This window comes from Eubalaena glacialis, chromosome 18 (assembly GCF_028564815.1).
Source record: "Eubalaena glacialis isolate mEubGla1 chromosome 18, mEubGla1.1.hap2.+ XY, whole genome shotgun sequence".
Lineage (NCBI taxonomy): Eukaryota > Metazoa > Chordata > Mammalia > Artiodactyla > Balaenidae > Eubalaena > Eubalaena glacialis.
This window is the reverse complement of record NC_083733.1, coordinates 1,158,487-1,177,584: the sequence shown is the minus strand read 5'-3', so window position 1 is coordinate 1,177,584 and position 19,098 is coordinate 1,158,487. Positions and strand designations below refer to the sequence as shown.

Genomic DNA, 19,098 nt, shown 5'->3' with positions numbered 1-19,098 from the left:
TTAAAGGCCTGTGGTGACTGGGAACAGCAGGGGCCCATGGCACTGATGGTGGCCCGAGACCACCGTCCCTGGGTGGATGTTTCAGAGGAGGGCCAGGTGCCGGCCTGGGGAATGAGGGCCCACGCTGGGGCACCAGGCAGGCTGCCCGGGGAGGCAGAGGAACGCCTCGAGCCAGCAGTGGGGAGAGCGGCTGCAGCACGGGGACTGGGGGGGGGGACAGTGGGGCTTCACCCCAATGGCATCCCAAAGGCCACCTGTAGGCCACCACGGCCACCTCTGGGCCCCAGCACCAGCCCCATTCAGACCACCCCGGCCGGGGGAGCTCAGGACGGTGCCCAGCCTGCCGGCCTCAGGTGGACCCCATCGCAGGACGAGGAGGTGAGCGCCGCTGCCCAGGAAACCTTGGCCCGGGCTTGTCCCAGGGAGAGGTGGCCAGGCCGGCAAGTGAGGGCACAGGTTGAGGGGAACAGGGTCCGGGGGGCGGGCAGGACCAGCAGGGGCCGCAGCCCAGCTCATCCCAGACGCGGAAACGGCCTCCGCGGGGCCCCGAGGCCAGCTGCGCTCTGAGCTGGAGCTGCCTGGGGACAGACACGTGCCCGCGGACCTCGAGCGGAGGACGGTCCGATGACCGCACTCCGGCCCTCTGCCTTTAGTATTCACTGAAGGAAACGCACCAGCCAAGTCGCTAGAGATGCTTTGAGACATTTTATTTAAATTTTTTTTAAAGACAGCAATAATTTATGCCATGAACCAAACGAGGGTGCCGATGAGTATCTTCTGCACTGCCTGGCCCCGGCCCCCGCCCCGGCCCCCACGCTCTGCCACTGCCGGGGGTGGCCCTGCCGGGGGCGGGAGGTGGTCAGCTTTGGAACAGTGACAGCAGGGCCGAGGCCAAGACCCAGGCGGGAGGCCAGGAGCAGACACAGCGCCACTGCAAGTGGCCGGGCGTTGGGATTTCTTCCCGTTATTATCACAGTGACCCTGGGGAACGGCAAGGTGACCTGGGGACGTGGCCACCTCGGTCCCCGCACACAGCGATTGCCCCGTCTCTCCTCCCCTCCCCCTACCAATCCCACAACCGTTCGTTTTTTATTGTTTTTTTTTTTAAAAAATATAATTTTGTAAACGTTCCATAAAAATACTATTATTCCTAGTCAAACACAGATATTGCAATATGAAGGGTAACTGCTCTGTCTTTGCTCTAGAAAACGTGAAAAGGTCATCACACCGGATAATATAGAAAAGCGTGGAACCTCTAGGTATCACAAAAGCCAGTACCGAGCACGCGAGGGGGAAGCGTTGCCAGGTGCTGGGCCGGGGCCCCCTCCGCGCTTCCCTGCTCAGTGCCGGGGCCTGTGGACGCGGCAGGGCCTGAAGGGTCCTCTCTGCAGGGAGGACATCATGGCTTTGAGACACAGACAGTGGCCACACTCCGTCCCAGTGGCCGGCCCCCCGAGGCCACCTGCTCAGCCCGAAGCACCGAAGAGCCGGTGACGACGGGGACGCGGCCTCTCCTCCTGCAGCAGTGAGGCTCCCCCTGGCCCTCGAGGCGCCTTCCCAGGCAGGCCTGGGCCGCAGGAGCTGGCAGGGCCTGTCCCTCGAGGCGGGAGGGCTGGGCCAGTGGCCCCGCCTTCAGTTCTCGGAGAGAGACAGGGCCAGGGCGGCCTGGAAGGCGGCCTCCTCGTCGATGCTGTAGTCCTGGAAGACAGGGAGCGGAGCTGGGCCGGGGACGCCGGGGCCTCTCAGGGCGACCCCCCCCGCCCTGGTCCAGTCACCTCAAACAGACCGGCTCTGCCGCGTCCGGTCTCCCCGCCCCCCTTTGGCCCCGCACGGTCACGGGGTCCCGGGCACTGTGTGGCGACCGCTCTGTGGGGATGGTCTGGCTGCCCCGAGGCCCGCGCAGCGAGCCGCCCCGAGGACACCACGCCCAGTGACTGAGGGCTGGGCGGGCTGCGCAGGCTGGATGCCCGGAATCGGAGCTGTCCTTTCCCCTCAGACTCAAGAACGGGGCTTGAGATGAGCAGAGAAGCCAGGGATCCCCGTGGCATCCACCCATCAGGACCAGGCACAGGCGGAGGAGCGGAGGGGTCGACTCCACAGGGTCTGGTGCCTGGAGGCTGGCGGGGGACAAGCATAGCAGGGCTGGGGGCGCACAGGAGGGGAGGGCCTGCAGGAGGGTCTGCAGGTGGGGACCGCAGGTGGGAGAGGGAGAGGAAGAGCTGGAGTTTTTCCCGGCGACAAAAGTCCCCGTGGCTCTTCCCCGCGGGAAGGGCCTGTCCCCCGTGGAGGGGTCTGTGTGCCGAGGCCCCGGTGCAGAGCTGGGGAGATGGTGGCCCTGCGATGGCGCCTCCCCGAGAGGAGGCCCCGCGTGAGGAGAGCTCGCTGGCCCAGCGGTGAGGGACCCGCAGGACAGGGGGCCGCTGTGGGCCTGGTGTGCACAGCCCCAGAGCCCCCGGGCCTCTAGTGGCCACGTGGACCTGCCCGCCACCGGCACCGGGGGGAGGGGGAGGAGAAGGGGGGGAGGGGAAGGGGGAGGGGGTGGGGGTGGGCACCCACCACGAAGGTGTCGTAGGAGAACTTGTGCCGATGGAGCAGGTGCTGCAGAAAGTTGGCGCTCTTGTAGCTCGGGTCGCCCCAGGGCATGGCCGCGCAGATGGGACACACCTGCGACAGAGCGGGCCGGTGAGCCTACAGGGCCTGGGAGGGCCGGGCGTGCGGGGCCAGGGTCCCGGCGGGCGGGCGGGTGGGCGGGCTCACCACGCGGTTGGGGTCGCCACGGTGGCCGTCCACGCAGTGCTTCACCAGCTCCTGCTGGTCCAGGTTGCGGGCACCACAGTAAGGGCAGGCGAAGGTGGACCTGTTGGGGACGGCGCTGGGGCAGGGTGGGGAGGTGAGTGGCGCTCACCTTCCTACAGCCCGGCCGGCTCGCCCTCCCCCGCCCTGTGGGCCGCAGCTGCCGCGGGGCCCTGCCCCCCTCTGCACCTCCCGCCGCCTAACCCCGGGCCCCCTGCTTCCCCGACGCGGCTGCCCACCCTGAGAAGAGGTGTCTGACCAGCCCCAGCCTGTCTGGGGACCGTGCGTCCCTGCTGGGAGGCGAGCCGTGGGGGCCTGGCTTGGGCCCTCCTGGGGTCCCCTACCCGCAGGGGGCGAGGCCCCACTGCCCACCCCGCAAGGTAGGCCCGGAGCTGCCCCATGGAGGGGGCCCCGGCGAGGCGGCCTACCTGGGGATGGGCTGGGACGTGGGCACCACGGGGACGAACTTGGGACAGTTGGCCATCTGCTCCTGGACCTTCACGCAGGAGGCAACGTGCACCCTCATCTTGGCCAGCGTCACCTGGGGAGGAGAGAAGGGGAGGGGCCGGGCAGCGGGGCTGGGCCTCTGGCTCCCGATGCCCCAGCCCAGCAGCGCTGCGGAAGTGGGGCCCGGAGGCCGAGTGAGGGAGACACAGACTCAGGACCTGAAGGTGGCTGAGCTGCACCCAGAAGCAGGCGCTCACGGCTTCATGCTGGGGCCGTGCGGGGGGCAGTGCGCCTCCGGTCCCTGGGGAGCTGCAGGCGAGGGGCGGCCCACAAGGGGACAGGGAGGGTGTCTATTTGGGAAAAAATACCCCTTGTAACAGGAGCCAGCAAGCAAAATTCTGGACAGTCGAACGTCCAGCAAACTCTTTACCAAGAGGTAGGAAGCCGAACAAGATACAAGCTTTTCGGCTGCCCACGTGGCCCGCTCTGGCTGAAGGCTGGAACCGGCTCAGCGCAGGGCAGGGGAGGGGCGCGCCGGCTGCAGACAGCAGGCGGGAATGACCGGGAGGAGGAAGGGGCCCGGCAGCCCTCCCGGGTGGTGCACACAGGAACCTAGTTCCCAGAATCGAGGAGGCGGAGAGGGAGCAGGGCGGGCAGCCGCCTCCATGCGGGGTCCTCCTGATGCCGGCCCGGCCCCCGGCTCTGCCCAGGGTTGGGGACACTGAGCAAGCCTGCCCCCCGGGCCCGCACGTGTGGACGGAACCGAGGCCAAGGGTGGGGGCCGCCTCACACCAGAGCCAACAGCCTGCTCCGCTCTCATGCCGGGAGGGAGGGGCACGTGCGCCTGAAGGAGGCCACGGCAGCCCCTCACGGCGAGCTCAGGGTGGCCCCTGGACAGTCTGACCTTCGACCTTGAGGATAAAGCAACAGGGCTGCTGCCTACTGTGAAAACGCGGAAGAACTCGTTAACCTGAGCGATGGCAAAATCTGAAAACCTAAGTTCAAACTCTGTTGCCGGGCTGGGTCCCCCACCAAGTGGTGTGCCCGCCTGAGGGGGCAGCGGGTGCGGGGACAGGGTGTGCGGGCCGGGCCCCATTGCAGTCGCCACCTGCAGTGCGAGGGTCACTGGGGTGTCGAGGCTGCATCAGGGTGGGCTCAGCTCAGCCTGTGTCCCTGCGCCAGCCACAGCCCGGAGCCCAGGCCACACGCAGGGCCCGCAGGAAGCGAGTGCAGCGGCGGGCTGCTCAACAGGGAAGGGAGGTGGCCCGTGCCCAGCTCCCCTGCGCGCCCATCGGAGCCCCCCGGGCCAGGGAGGCTGCGGTACCTTCTTACTGCAGCCCCGGCAGGGTGCCTTGTAGGACGAAAGCTGCTTCTCCACGTGGGCGGCCTTGTCCACTTTCTTGGGGTCGAAGGGCAGGCGGCACAGTGGGCACAGGGGGGACGGCACCTGCAGGCACGGCTGGAGGCACTCCCCGCAGAACCTGCAGGGCAGACGTGGGCCTGAGGGCTGCGCTCCCCTCCATCAGCAGTAGCTTCTGGGCCTGGGTCCTACGGGCTGGATGGGCACCGTCTGGCTAGAAGATGACCCAGGTCCCTGCCCAGCCGTGGGCTTCTGGGACCCTCCTGCCGATCCTGCGATGAGGGCTGAGCTGCAGCTGTGACCCCCCCAGGTCCCATGCTGGCCCCGCAGCCCTGGTCCCAGCAAGAGCTCTGACTGCAGGAGGCCCAGGGCCCAACCTGTCCGTCTCACTGCCAAGTGGTGATGACGCCACCTCAGGGGACTCCAGGACAGCATGGGGGACCCTGGAGACCCTCTACCCACGCAACTCTGGGGAGTAAAATCACTAACAGTGGTGAGAGGAGACCGCAGGGCTCCAGGGCCCAGGACTCACTGGATGGAGCAGGGCCAAAGCTGGCCAGGGAGTGTCACCAGCCTTGGCACAGTGCCCTCTCCCCAGGCAAGAAGGGCTCTGGCTTGGCCCGAGCAGAGGCGTAGTGGCAGAAGGGCTGTGCCCCTCTCGGCCCTGAGCTCTTGGCCATATCCCTGGAGACGCCCTGTCGTGAGGTACAAGTCCCGGCGCCCCGTGTGTGCTTGGCCCCGGCAGCTGGCGTTTACAGCCGCCCCAGTGCTGCAGAAGAGCGTGCACGACCCGGTGGGCAGTGGGGCAGCGGGTCGAACACTCTGAGTGGGGGCAGGAAGGGCCAGGAGCCTGACCGCAGGCCCAGCTCAGTCCACCTCTGCAGGAAGCGCCAAGGGGACCGCTTAGCAGAGACGGGAGCCGTGGAGTGGAGGCGCCACGGCCCAGAAGAGCAAGCGCTCGGCCCCACGAGAAAGGCGGCAACTTGGCGGCCTGCAAGAAACCCGCGAGGTGTCAGGGTGTGCACCGCTCTGCGTGCGTCTAGCGGGCTGGGCCTGCGGGACGTGAGGACGTTCCCCGAGCACACGGGTGGCTCAGCTGAGCTCAGGGGTCCCTGTTCTTTTGCCTCAGACTTTCACCTCTTTTTAGGAAGAGGCAGCCGCAGGTGATCCCGAGGCCCTCCTCCTACATGCTGGCTTCCGTACAGCCACCACTGGGTCGTCACCATGGGTGTCTCTCTTTGCACACAAGAAAGGCCAGGCTGGGCCTGAGGCCCATCAGAAAGTGCAGGGTTCCTGACACCCTGTTCCTGCCCACCTGTCACTTTCCGCACCTGTCGAAGGCCCACCAGGCGCTACCAGCAGCGCCCACCCCTTGGTGCTCCAGCAAGTCCTCCAGGGCCGTCCCTCTCACTGGTCTTAGGAGCCAACTGGCCTAACAGCCGGGGCAGGCCTCGCGTGTCGCCCTGTCACTGGAAGGAAGTGCTGGCTCCATGGTCACCACGGGGAGGCCGGGGGAAAATCCGCACAGGGGCGCTCACGGCAGCACCGGTCACGAGAGCCGTGGAGCCAGCCCAGTGTCCACTGACGGGCGAGGGACACAGAGAAGGTGGCCGATCCTTATGATGGGACACCACTCAGCCCAAAGGGAGCGCAGCATGGATGGATGCTGGCGCTCAGATGACCCCAAAGACGTGCTCCATGAAATAAGCTGGTCACAAAGGCCACATGGTCTATGAGAAACATCCTGAATGGGCAGATCCACAGAGACAGGAAGCAGACCAGTGGTCGCCGGGGTGGGGGTGGGCATGGGGTTTCTTTCTGGGGTGATGAGGGCGTTCTGAGACGGACTGTGGTGAGGGCTGCTCGACGCTGTGGCTGCCCCAGGAACCAGCACACTGTGCGCTGTGAATGAGGGGTGGTGTGCCCTGGAGCTGTGGCCCGGGAGCACACTCGGGACGAGTCGGCCTCGGGTCGAGGTGAAGGGTGCCTCCAGCAGGGGAGGCAGGGAAGCTGCGGCTCAGGAAGCAGGGCGGACCCTGCCTGAGCAGCCCGCCCCACTGCTGGCCTCTGTCTGGGCCCCTAAGGAGCCCGACGCAGAACCAAGCGCCCCGAGGCCCCTCCCCCTGCAGGCACTCCCTGCTGCCCCAGCTCTGCGCCCCCAGCACAGGCGCAGGGGAGCCGCCTGGGACCCAGGGCTCTCGGGCCATGAGCTGGAGGGACAGAGGCCTTGAGAACCCTGAGCGGAGAAGCCCGCTCCTGGCCTGGCAAAGCTCAGCATCCCAGGTCTCTGCGGGCACTGGTGCAGGAGCGCTAGATGCTGTGGCCGCTGAAGGTGCCACGGGGAGATGGGCTGTGAGGCTGGCCCGGTCTGGCAGCCTGAGCTCCAACCTCGGCTTTGCCACGACACTTGGGAACCGCACCCGGCCGCTCTGCTTTCCTTTTCCTTGTACAGAAAGAGTAACAGCACCTGCCTCCCAGGGCTGTGCAAGCGGGGAGGACTCAGAAAGCGTGTCAGCACCGTTCCCTACGAGTCTCCTTAAACACAAGTATTTCAATTTTTCTACAACTTTTGTTCGTTAACAAATTGCATGTGGGGACGCTTCAGCACAGGGACAGTGTGACAACACTGACCAGAGGGAGTGACAGAAGAGGTACAGAGGCTGGAGGCAGCCCCGGCGGAACCAAACACTGGCCCTCAGGGAGGCCTCATCAGAGGGTCAGAAACAGCTGGACAGGGCTTCCCTGGTGGCGCTGTGGTTAAGAATCGCCTGCCAATGCAGGGGATGCGGGTTCGAGCCCTGGTCCGGGAAGATCCCACATGCTGCGGAGCAACTACGCCTGTGCGCCACAACTACTGAGCCCGCGTGCCACAACTACTGAAGCCCGTGAGCCACAACTACTGAGCCTGCACTTCTAGAGCCCGCGAGCCACAACTACTGAGCCCACGTGCCTAGAGCCCGTGCTCCGCCAACAAGAGAAGCCACCGCAATGAGAAGCCCGCGCACCGCGACGAAGAGTAGCCCCCGCCCGCCGCAACTAGAGAAAGCCCGCGCGCAGCAACGAAGACCCAACGCAGCCAAAAATGAATAAAATAAATAAATTAAAAAAAAAAAAGAGGAAGCCATACAAGGCTAAATTCCTTTATAAAAAGAAAAAAAGAAACAGCCGGGCAGCTTCTGGTTCCGGATGTGGCTCACCGCCCAGGCCGTCCCCTGAGTGTGACAGATCACTGGCTCTGTCTGGGGCCCCTGGGGACTTCATGGGAGCGCTTCCACACTCTCTACCGAGGCACCTCCTGCCTCTGGGCTCCTCCTCAAAAGCCCTCCCTATGCCTGTCCCCTTCTGTCTTGTGCTGGAGCATGAGTCCCAGCCCCTGGCAGGGCTGCTGTCACCTCCAGAAAACCTATTTTGTGGAAGGAGACTGCTATAGTTAGGGAGCTGGGGGTGGGGGTGAGGGGTGGATAACCAGACCACCAACAAACTTTTTAGAAGGAGAGATGTGAGTCTTTAAATCTTTCACGTTCATTTGCACACATACCTTCAAAACACCGGAAAAGAAACTTATGGAAAGTAAGAGGCAGAGATGGAACAGCCAGGAGGTTTGTTTACACCAGCAGGTAGAGCCAGGGAGAAAGTCTTTTTAAGGCAGAAGCTGAAGAAGAGGCTCTTGCAGGACCAGCCTCAGAAACAGGAGAAGAGGGGACAGATTCTGCCAAGAAGAGCACGGAGGAGTGGGGTTTATAGAAGAATACGCTTGCACAGCAGTTTGTGTACTTCTGTATTCTGAAAACCACCTTTTAAGAAAAGACTTATTTGGAAAAATAGAAAACAGATTTGTGCTGACCAGAGGCCCGAAACACCACAGCCCAGGGCTGGGTGAGTGTTGATACCAACCCGAAGCCCAGGAAAGGCTTTCTAAAATTGGGCCTGGGACAAGCACTACAGCTCTCTCAGTGATGGGCTGGAAGAAGCTGAACACACTTGACAACACCCACTGCTGTGTGCTGACGAGAGAAGTGCTGTGCAGGGGCTGCCCCTGCGGAAACGCCACACGCAGCATGAAGAAGTGAGGCACAGCGCCTTCAGGACAAATCAGTGCTCTCCCGTGTGGGCAGGTAGGTCCCCGTGCTGCCTGCCAGTGTGTGTGTGTGAAGGCTTGCTGGCTCCTGACACGGTTCCTGCCACCTCCCTGGGTGATGAGCAGCACACACACCCAGCGGTTGCAACTCTCTCTTTGTATCAGGAACCTTCCAGGTCATCTGCCTTTGTTTGCAAAATGTTCAAACACCGAGCCTGGGTGAATCTCAGCCCCACCTCCTCAGCAGCTCTGCTGGCAGCGAAGCCCTCCTGCCCCCTCTCCCCACCCTGCTAATTTCACTCAAGAGCTGTATTATTCAGCCACTCCAGAGAGTTGGAGAGCCGACACCGTGATCTCAGCCCCCTCCTAAACAGGCTGGCAGCTCCCAGAAGCCTTGAGTGCAGCACTTGGCTGGGAGGAGAGCCACATCCTCAGGTTTCTGTTCCTGAAACAACCCGGCCCTGACACAGCTGGAAACCCTAGCAAGATGTGTGGCATCTGGTCCCCCGAGGGCCAGCCTGCCTGGCTGCTCAGTGATCGATGTGACCCAAGTTCTCCATCAGAACAAAACAGCACCAGACTCCAAACAAGCCCCTGCCCAAACTTTAGGGAACTCCTCTGCAGTCAAGACAAGCAGACAGCGGGTCCAAAAAAGAGTTGACGGCAAAAGGCACAAGGCATTTATTTACAACTGCCCACCCCAGTCTCCACGGGACCAGATGGAAGGCGACCGGCGCAGAGGTCGTGCCCGCTGCCCTGTGAGTCCCCGGGGAGGCTCATCTATGCCGTCAGCGGCCCCGGGCACTGCCCGTTAGAGACCGGGCAGGGCTGCAGGTCGGTCCTGTCTGCCGACGGGGTGATCGGATCTAGAGCCCGGGGCGGGCGGGCGGGCGGGCGGGCAGGAGGCTGGGCTGAGGCGGATGGACGCGCCCAGAGGGCAGAAACGGCCCTGCCCGAGTCCTCGCGCGCCAAGGCGGCTGCAGAGCCCTCCCCGCAGCGGCGCCCGACCCCGCGGCCTCCCGGAGGCCGGCGCACTCACGTGTGTCCGCAGCTGCCGATGGCCACGGGCCGATGGTAGACTTCCAGGCAGATGGGGCAGCTGTACTGCGCCTCCAGGCCGCTGTCACCGCCCGCGGGCCCGCCCGGCGGCTGCCGCTGCTGAGCCGAGGCCACCAGGCTGCGGAACATCGCCATCCCGGGGCCCGGCCCGCCGCCGCCGCCGCCCCTGTCCCGGCCAGGCCCGGCCCGGCCCGGCCTGCGCGTCACGGCCGCGCCGGCTCCGAGTTGACGTCATACGGAGCGCCCGCCCCCGGCCCGCGCGTCATGGCCGCGCCGGCGCCGAGATGACGTCATACGGAGCGGCCGCCCCTCGCCCGCGCGTCACGGCCGCGCCCGCGCCCGCGCCTTGGTGATGTAGTCAGGGCGCGCCGCCGCCGCCGCCGCCGCGTGCAACGCGACACGGAGCAGCCATGTGCGAGGTGGGCGAGGACTATCGGGCGCCCGCGGGGCAGCCGCCGCCACGGCCCGGGTAAGAGTTGGGGGGCCGTACCCGCCGCTTTCCTTCCGGCGCTCCCGCAGACGGCGAGCCCTGCCCCGAGGGGCCGGCCCGCGCTTTGCGCTCAGAGCCCCGGGAAGCCAGGAGACCGCCGAGGGCGGGGCCCAGGAGCCCCGGAATCTCAGGTCGGGGATGGACCTCGCTCCGCAGCACCCGGAGAGTGCCTGGCAAGCCCGTGGTGAACACTGTGCGCTCTCGCACCTCTAATTCTTGCAGCCAGTGGGACAGCTTCGCCGCTGACCAAGCTGTCCTTACAGGGAGGCGAGGAAAGTCGGCCTCCCTGTCCCTTCTACCCACTGGCTCCACTTCTCCCTTCCAGGGCCGCAGAGAGCGAGTTGTCTCTCTTGTGCCAGGCCCTGAGAGATTGAGCCCACTGAACTCGCTTTGACAGACTGAAATCTCTCTAGGGCCCTGGTCTTTCCCCAGAGTGGTAGTTTGGATAAGATACAAGCCGTGGTTTGTGTGGTGCGGACCTCCCCCCCGCCCCCGCCGCCACCAGTGACCTCTCGTACAACAGCTTGGGATGAGAAACAGGCTACGGTCTCCCTGAAGCCCCCGGGAGAGGGGTGTAACCTGTGTTCTGTTCTCTCTCCCCCCCCCCCCCCCCGTCTCAAGCCGTGAGCAGAAGTGTGTGAAGTGCAAGGAAGGCCTGCCTGTCGTGGTGATCCGAGCCGGAGATGCTTTCTGCAGGTGAGGCATGGAGGTGGCAGGCGACCTGGTAAACACGGTCTCACTCAGTAATCAGGACTGCCCTCTATCTGTGGCTTTGTCTTTTTTTTTTAAATTAATTTTATTTTATTTTTTATTTATTTTTTGCTGTGTTGGGTCTTCGTTGCTGTGCGCGGGCTTTTTCTAGTTGAGGTGAGCGGGGCCTACTTTTCATTGCGGTGTGCAGGCTTCTCATTGTGGTGGTTTCTCTTGTTGCAGAGCACGGGCTCTAGGTGCACAGGCTTCAGTAGTTGTGGCACGTGGGCTTCAGTAGTTGTGGCTCACGGGCTTAGCTGCTCAGCTGCATGTGGGATCTTCCCGGACCAGGGCTCGAACCTGTGTCCCCTCCATTGGCAGGCAGATTCTTAACCACTGCAGCACCAGGGAAACCCTGTGGCTTTGTTTCTTGCTTTTGAAAGCATCTTACCACTTTACTGCTGCTTCTGACGTCCTGCTGGTGTGTCTGTGTGTGTGCAGGTTTCCTGTGTGAGTGCTATTCTCCCATCATCCAGCCATTGGTCAGGTGGCAGGAAGGTATTGATGGAGCTTAGGGGGAGCGTTGGGAGTGAAAGTGGAGCGTGGTGTGCGGAAAGAGCTCTTTGGGGCAGCTGGAACGCATATAGGGGCAGATTGGAGCATCCTGGGGTCTCTGGCAGGTGCTTTTCATGGTGCTGTTTGACTTGTGAGAGAGAGAGAGGGATGGAAGGTGGGCTGTAGCCTTCTCCCAGCTCTGGGAGGACCTTTGGACAGCAGGGGCTTATTCCCAGAGAGGCCTGAGCATGTTCCGTTTTATCTGAAGCTCTCTGTGGCCCTGTCACATTGCCCTTGAATCATAACTTCCAATGTCTGATCACGTTCACTGGATTCATAGCTCCACAAGGGCAGGGCCTGTCTCCCATTTTATACCTAGGGATTTCTGGTGACGTTGCATGGTTTGTATAGTGAACGAACGCATGTTGAATGAGTGATGGGCTCACATTTTTAAATTGGTCTTCCAGAGTACTGGACTCTGCTTTCTAAGTTTCCGAAAGAGAAACCGAAGGGACGGAATAAGTTGTTTTCCCCAGACTTTCTCATACCTGCCTATCTTTGGGGGGGCCTAGTAAACTTGGTGTGTGCCATCAGGAAATACATTTTAGGCAAGGAAGTCACTGCTTTAAGCACGTAAGAGCATCTAGAAACGATTCTCTCTCCAGTCTGCTTGGAGAACTCACAGGTAAGAAGAGAGACCGCAGTGACTCCTTCTGGGCCCAAAGCTCCCCCTCCCCCGCTTGCTTAGTCCCGGGAAGAGGTGGGAGGCTGATTTTCCAAGTTGCAGGTTCTGGCAATCTAGGTTTTGAGCAAGTTTCCTCAGTGACGGAGAGGTTCAGCATGTCGGAAACCCTGGCCTTGCTTGACCCACAGGGCGCATGTGGTTTCAGGAGGCTAGTGGTGCTGGGGAGACAAGGGTGCAGCAGCCACGGGGTCCTCTCTGCTGCCCTGAGCATCTGTGTCTGCTTGAGGAGCATCCCTGGAGCCCCAGTGATTTGCTGCGAAAACCGAGTTGAGCTACCATCCACAGAGGTGCCTCGGGGTGTTTGGTCGGCAGTTCGTCAGTGGTGCCTGCTCGGCGCTGGGGGGACTGCTGTGGTACCAGCACGTCCGCACAGGAAGAAGGAAGTAGATGTGGGGGCAGAGCCCCAGGCTTGGGGCCGCTCCCCTGGGGCTGTGCTGCTCCTTGCTGCTCAGGGCACTGGTCTCCACCTTGGCTGCCTGCTGGGGAGCGAGCTTGCTTTCTCTCTCGCTCTCTTTCTTCCTTCCTTCCTTTCCCTCCCTTCCTTTTCGTCCCTTTTTTCCTTTCCTTCCTTCTTTTCTGTTTCTCCGTCTCTCTTTCTCCCTCTCTTTTTTTTCTCCCTCCCTTCCGTTTCTTCTTTTCTTCCTTCCCATCTTTCTGTCTTTTCGTCTTTCTCTCTTTTTCCTTTCTTTTCTTTCTTCTTTCTTTCTTTTCTTTCTAACACTTTTTTCTTTTTTTTATATACAGCATTTGTTTATTTATTTTGGCCGTGCCGGGTCTTACTTGCGGCATGCGGGATCTTCATTGCAGCATGTAGACTTCCTGGTTGTGGCATGGGGACTTCTTAGTTGCCACATGTGGACTCTTAGTTGCGGCATGTGGGATCTAGTTCCCCGACCAGGAATCGAACCTAGGCCCCTGGCATTGGGAGCGTGGAGTCTTACCCATTGGACTACCAGGGAAGTCCCCGTTTGTTTCTTTCTTTTTTCCCTCCCTCCCCTCTTCCCCTCCCCTCCCCTCCCCCTCCCCCTCCCCTCCCCTCCCCCTCCCCCCTCCCCCCTCCCCCCTCCCCTCCCCCCTCCCCCCTCCCCTCCCCCTCCCCCCTCCCCCCCTCCCCTCCCCCCTCCCCCCTCCCCTCCCCTCCCCCCTCCCCTCCCCCCTCCCCTCCCCTCCCCTCCCCTCCTCCCCTCCCCCCTCCCCTCCCCTCCTCCCCTCCCCTCCCCCCTCCCCTCCCCTCCTCCCCTCCCCTCCCCCCTCCCCTCCTCCCCTCCCCCCTCCCCTCCCCCCTCCCATCCCCTCCCCTCTCCCCTCCCCTCCCCTCCCCTCCTCCCCTCCCCTCCCCTCCTCCCCTCCCCTCCCCTCCCCCCCTCCCCTCCCCCCCTCCCCTCCCCCCCCCTCCCCTCCCCTCCTCCCCTCCCCTCCCCTCCCCTCCTCCCCTCCCCTCCCCTCCTCCCCCTCCCCTCCCCTCCTCCCCTCCCCTCCCCTCCTCCCCTCCCCTCCTCCCCTCCCCTCCCCTCCTCCCCTCCCCTCCTCCCCTCCCCTCCCCTCCTCCCCTCCCCTCCCCTCCTCCCCTCCCCTCCCCTCCTCCCCTCCCCTCCCCTCCCCTCCCCTCATCACGTGCGGCTTGCGGGATCTTAGTTCCCCAACCAGGGGTTGAACCCGGGCCACGGCAGTGAGAGTGCCAAGTCCTAACCACTGGACTGCCAGGGAGCTGCCCTGGGGAGCTTTTAAACGTGGGTGCCTGGGTCTCACCTGATACATCCTGACGTGGTCGGCCTGAGTGATTCTCATGTGCGGCCAAGGCTAAGAACCTCTGACCTGGTGAGCCCCAGGCTCAGCTGGAAGGCTGACCAAGAATGCAGAGTCCCAGGTCCTGTTGAAGTTATGGTTCTCCGCGTTTGTGGGAGCCTCCTGGGCATTTCTAGAGGCCAGTGTGGGCCTTTAGGATGCTGGTCCCCTGACCCCACAGCCTGCTCAGTGCCTCCCCATCGGGGTCTTGGAAGGGGTCAGCTCCTCTGCCTAGGGAAGGGTCAGGGTGGCCTTGCCCTGTGCGTGCCCTTCCATCCCTTCCGCCAGCTGGGCCTTCCTGAGTAGCTGCAGGTACAGGTGCTGCCTGGGCTCTGGGCCCCTCAGGCGTTGGTTCACAGTGGTGAGAGTTGGGGGGTGACCCAAGCGGGCCTTCCTGTGTGATGTGAGGCTCATCCTGCGGCAGCCACAGTTGGTGAGAACCCCTCAACCCTAGCTCCCCTCGCCAGTCTTTGGGCGCAGCCTCGACGTCAAGACATTGCTTTGAAGGGTGGAGGTTGCTAAAAGAGAACGTCACCCGGCGGAGCATCAGGCTGTCCTCCTACGAGGCGGGGCGGACAACTTCCCCACCCTCGTGGCGGGCGGGTGGCCTGGGCAGCGTTGCCGCAGCTGCTGGTGGTCTGTGTTGCAGGGACTGTTTCAAGGCGTTTTACGTCCACAAGTTCAGAGCCGTGCTTGGAAAGAACCGGCTGATCTTCCCGGGGGAGAAGGTAGGGTGTGGCGCCACCTCCCGCAGGCGGCCTGTCCCAGCCGCATCCCGCACACCTGGACTCGGGGGGTGGCTTCACGTCCAGGGACGTCCGTGGGCGGGGGGTGGGGCATGTTGGGGGCGCAGTGCCTCTGGTGATGTTCCTTCTCCCCCAGGTGCTCCTGGCGTGGTCTGGGGGGCCTTCGTCCAGCTCCATGCTCTGGCAGGTCCTTGAGGTACGCCTGCACACCATCCTCCTGCACCCAGGCTGTGCCCGGCCGAGCTCCAGGGTGGGTGGCTGGCACCGAGGGGCTCTTGCTTGGGGCTGGGGAGAAAGGCCCACTCCCCAGCTAGGACGCCCGAGGGGTCTGGGACGTGTGCACAACGGGCACAGGCCCCGGAAGCGGTGTCCGGAGTGCCCAGCCACGTCCCGGTTTAGCGCCCCATCCCTTTGCTGGACTGCGTTAGAAACACGTTGCTGGGAAGCCGTGTGTGCCACGCCAGAGCGCCCCTCAGAGTGTCCCGGGGCCCAGGGCCCTCCCCGCAGTCCTGGGGGTGTGTCAGGACGGTGAAACGAGCAGGCATTTTGGGGGCCTAGAGGGCCTGGTTCTGGTGGGGGTCAGGATGTCTTCCCTGAGAAGTTTGAGGGGAGACCCGGAGGAGCCGGGGCGCGGCCGGGTGGCGGAGGGGCGGAGAGACTGGCGGGGGGCATGGGGGCGGTGCCCCGGCAGGCCCAGCTTGGGCGTCGGAGGCCTTGGCCCGCGTGGGACACGCATGGATTCCCTGGGCTCTGTGAGGGGCTGTGGGGCAGTCTGTACCAGGGCTAACGGGAGGCGGCCCAGGGCTCCGGCACAGCGCTTCTGTGCTTGGCCTTCTGCGCTCGCCTCCTGGTCCCCTAGCCCCGGCCGGAGGGTGCGAGAGCAGCGGCCCGCCCGGCTCTGTCCAGCGCCTGGCTGTGGACCTGAGGCCCTCTCATGTCCACCCCAGGGCCTGAGTCGAGATTCTGCCAAGAGACTGCGTTTCGTGCCAGGGGTTGTCTACGCCGATGGTACGTGTGGCTGCTTCTCCTCCCGGGCCGTGGCGCTCGGCTGGGCCCACTGACGGCTGGCGCTGTGCCCACACAAAGCCCTGGCGGGGGCGTTTCTCTCGAGATGATGCCCGTGTTCGACAGGCAGCACCGCTGCTGTCTTAAATCTCAGACTGTCCAGGATTGGGCAGGAGCGTCTGCCTGGCGTCTGTCACAGGGTCAAGGGCACTGAGTGAGAAGGGGGAGTTCGTTGCCCTTCTCTGCCCCCCTTGTCTCCCCATCCAAAACAGAGAACCCACCAGCCACTCTGAAAACGCCCTCCCAGGAGACAGGTCAGCGTCCAGAGACTGCTGCCCTCCAGGGTGCAATGGCCTTGGCCCTGACCTTACTCTCCTTTCTGCCTGCGGTTCTCAGAGGGAGCAGCCTGTGGCCAGAGCCCGGAGGACAGAGCAAAAACCCTGGCCGAGGCGAGGCTGGTCCTGCAGACCGTCGGCTTCCCATGGCACATTGTTGCCTTGGAAGAGGTGGGCAGGTTGTCCCTGTTAGAGCGCCTGGGGGTGACTGCTGGGTGTCCACGAGGGGTGCCGGCCTGCTTCCCCGACGTGGGGTGGGCTGGCCCTCACACACTCCCCGCCCCCCCCCCCCCCAAATACACACACAAGGTGTTCAGCCTGCCGCCCTCTGTGCTGCGCTGCTCTGCCCGGGAGCCGGTGGGGACCGAGGGAGCCTACAAGGCGGCCGTGGACAGTTTCCTGCAGCAGCAGCACGCCCTGGGGGGGGAGCAGCAGAGCCAGCCCTGCCCCCAGCGCCCCCCGAGCCGGGCTGGGCCACCCACAGCCGGCCAGACTGAGGCTCTGTCCACACTGTTCAACTCAGTGGAGACGCTGACGGCCAAGGAGGAGCTTCTGCAGACACTGCGGTGAGTCTCCTGCCGCCCCAGGGTGCCAGCCCCGTCCCTCCCACCCAGTTCCTGAGACCCTCTCTCCCCTGCCCCCCGGAGTTCTGGCCCGACCTGGGCCCCTGAGACCCCCTGCCCTGCCCTGCCCTGCCCTGCCCTGCCCTGCAGGACCCACTTGATCCTGCACGTGGCCCGGACCCACGGCTACTCCAAGGTGATGATGGGGGACAGCTGCACCCGCCTGGCCATCAAGCTCATGACCAGCCTGGCACTGGGAAGAGGGGCCTTCCTCGCCTGGGACACGGTGCGCCTGCAGGCTGCCCAGGGCCCTGTCCCCACCCTCCTGGCCCCTTTCTCGACGCGGTGTCTCCTGAGTCGGGTTGCCCGCGAGGCAGGGGGAGCCCGTGACCCCCCAGCTGGCAGGGAAGGGGGGGGATGCTGTGAGCTGGTCGGCTGCGGGCGGCAGGGAACGCTGTGCCCCCACCCCCAGGGCTTCTCAGACGAGCGACACGGCGACGTGGTGGTGGTGCGGCCCATGCGCGAGCACACGCTTAAGGAGGTCGCCTTCTACAACCGCCTGTTTGCCGTCCCCTCCGTCTTCACGCCGGCCGTGGACACCAAGGTCAGCGGTGCCCGCGCCACGTGTCGTGCCCTCCGGGAAGGGGGGGCTCTCGGGGGAGGAGGGTGCCCAGCTGGGGGTCATGCACGTGGGGGAGGGACAGTGGGGCAGCATGACCTTTGTCAGGGATGCTTTGTGTAACGACAGAGACGCTTTAGAGCAGGGACCCTGGCTGGCTCCACCGCAGACCCTCGGGCTGGTGGTGTAGAGGAGCCCGTGCTCCCTGCTCTCAGGAGGCCCTGACCGGCCCCTTTGTCTCATTGCTCCTAGGCCCCCGAAAAGGCCAGCATCCACCGGCTGATGGAGGCCTTCATCCTCAGGCTGCAGGCCCAGTTCCCCTCCACGGTCAGCACCGTGTACAGGTGGGTGTGTGTGGGTACTGGGAGGGGTGCCTGGGAAGGAGTGGAGCCCCCCAGCCGACGGTGCCCTGTCCCCCACCCCCAGGACGAGCGAGAAACTGGTCAAGGCGCCCAGGGATGGCTGTGCTGCCGGCACCTCCGGCCCCCGCTGCCTGCTGTGTATGTGCGTGCTGGATGTCGACACTGCTGGTGTGTCCTCGCCTTCACAGGGTGCCGGGGGAGGGGCACCGGCGAGCGGGTGTTGGGGTTCCGCGGCCCCCGAGGTCCCCTCAGCTCCTCTCTGCTTGCAGACAGTGCCACAGCTTTTGGGGCTCAGACCTCCTCGCAGCTCCCCCAGACGCAGCCCCCCGTCGCACAGGCTGAGGCGCCCACCGTGTCCTGCTGCTGCACCGGGATGGGCGGGGCCCGGCCCTGCTGCAGGACGTGAGTCCCTGCCTTGTGCTGTCAGCCCCACCCCCCATGGTCGGCACCTCGCGGCTGCACGGGGGAGGGGGTGCCCTTGGGCCCTTGCTGAGGGCAGGACCGGCTCTCAGCGCGTTCTGCTCACGCAGGGAGGAGGACCCCCGGGCCCGTGTGATTGAGCAGCTGTGCTACGGCTGCCGTGTGAACATGAAGGACTTGGTGAGTGAAGCCTCTGTCCCGGGTGAGGGGGCAGGTGGGCACTGGCCTGGGTTTGTGCCGCGCAGCCCTGGCACCGTCAGCTCTCTGTTGCAGCCCTCCCTGGACCCCCTGCCACCCTACATCCTGGCCGAGGCCCAGCTCCGCAGCCGGAGGTACTGCCCGCTCTGCTGGGTGGGCGGGGGGTGGCTAGGAGGGGTCCTTCTGGGTCTCGGTTCCCACCGTGCGGCTTCCCCAGGGCCGAGGCTGAGCAGATCCAGGAGTATCTACTGGAGGACCGTGAGGACGAGGACGCACGGCCTGGCGAGAGCTGAGCCCGAGGACCAGCGCCTGGGCCAGGAGGCCCCGGGCCTCACCCTAGGCAGAGCAGGAAGGCAAGGATGGGCGGCTGGCCTGTGATCACCCGTCTGTATAAATAAAAAGGTTTTAATTAGAAAACTCTACAGTACGAGTGGGGAGGGGGCGCCGGGCCCCGCAGGGAGGGCGGGAAGAGACAGCAGTCCTGTGCCGGGCCAGGGGGCCGCAGCTTCCAGTGACAGCAGCATCAGCGCTCGGGGGCCGGGACGAGGCTCCGCCCCCCGCCGCCAGCGGCCCTAGTCCTTGTCGCGCGTCCACTTGATCATGGTCTCCGGCGAGCGGTACAGGAAGATGAGCTTGGCGTACAGCTCCTCCTCCAGCTCCAGCTCCCGCGTCTCCCGCACCAGGAAGATGTCCTGGCAGAGCTTGAGGATGCGGTCCACGCACGGCAGCTCCTCAAACATGATGGAGTGTGAGATCTCGCTGAAGAAGCCGCGCACGAACTTGCCGATGACCAGCACGATGGACACGTAGAGCCCCATGATGCTGCAGGTGGGCGGGTGAGTGAGTGT

General features: G+C 64.3%; 3 protein-coding genes across 9 annotated transcripts in view; 1 reads left to right on the top strand and 2 right to left on the bottom strand.

The window, feature by feature from the left end:
* Positions 1 to 692: 692 nt before the first annotated feature.
* RNF166 (ring finger protein 166) lies at positions 693 to 9,914 on the bottom strand. Of its 4 annotated transcripts, none has more exons than XM_061173659.1 (6): positions 9,718 to 9,914; positions 4,565 to 4,721; positions 3,222 to 3,334; positions 2,758 to 2,872; positions 2,557 to 2,664; positions 693 to 2,179 (listed from the first exon to the last, which is right to left on the bottom strand). In XM_061173659.1, exons 1-6 carry the CDS (start codon positions 9,870 to 9,872, stop codon positions 1,772 to 1,774), a joined length of 1,056 nt encoding a protein of 351 aa, XP_061029642.1. In that variant the 5' UTR covers positions 9,873 to 9,914; the 3' UTR covers positions 693 to 1,771. The 4 variants fall into 4 exon arrangements, with proteins under 4 accessions (XP_061029642.1, XP_061029643.1, XP_061029645.1 ...); XM_061173660.1 differs by having other exon boundaries at positions 693 to 2,117; XM_061173662.1 differs by having other exon boundaries at positions 693 to 1,698.
* A 132-nt stretch (positions 9,915 to 10,046) lies between these two features.
* CTU2 (cytosolic thiouridylase subunit 2) lies at positions 10,047 to 18,667 on the top strand. 2 transcript variants are annotated; one of them, XM_061173022.1, is made up of 15 exons: positions 10,047 to 10,206; positions 10,849 to 10,923; positions 14,652 to 14,730; positions 14,885 to 14,944; positions 15,696 to 15,756; positions 16,150 to 16,259; positions 16,398 to 16,654; positions 16,802 to 16,937; positions 17,124 to 17,255; positions 17,523 to 17,614; positions 17,697 to 17,770; positions 17,902 to 18,034; positions 18,163 to 18,232; positions 18,326 to 18,384; positions 18,468 to 18,667. In XM_061173022.1, the coding sequence occupies exons 1-15, from the start codon at positions 10,148 to 10,150 to the stop codon at positions 18,541 to 18,543; spliced, it is 1,473 nt and encodes a 490-aa protein (XP_061029005.1). In that variant the 5' UTR covers positions 10,047 to 10,147; the 3' UTR covers positions 18,544 to 18,667. The 2 variants fall into 2 exon arrangements, with proteins under 2 accessions (XP_061029005.1, XP_061029004.1); XM_061173021.1 differs by having other exon boundaries at positions 10,049 to 10,206; positions 17,697 to 17,800.
* PIEZO1 (piezo type mechanosensitive ion channel component 1 (Er blood group)) overlaps positions 18,642 to 19,098 on the bottom strand; it is a 50,444-nt gene continuing 49,987 nt past the window's right edge. For all 3 annotated transcript variants that reach the window (XM_061173017.1, XM_061173018.1, XM_061173020.1), the window contains one exon: positions 18,642 to 19,072. In XM_061173017.1, the coding sequence (XP_061029000.1) occupies positions 18,823 to 19,072 (250 nt within the window). In that variant the 3' untranslated portion in view covers positions 18,642 to 18,822. The remainder of the gene's footprint in view (positions 19,073 to 19,098) is intronic.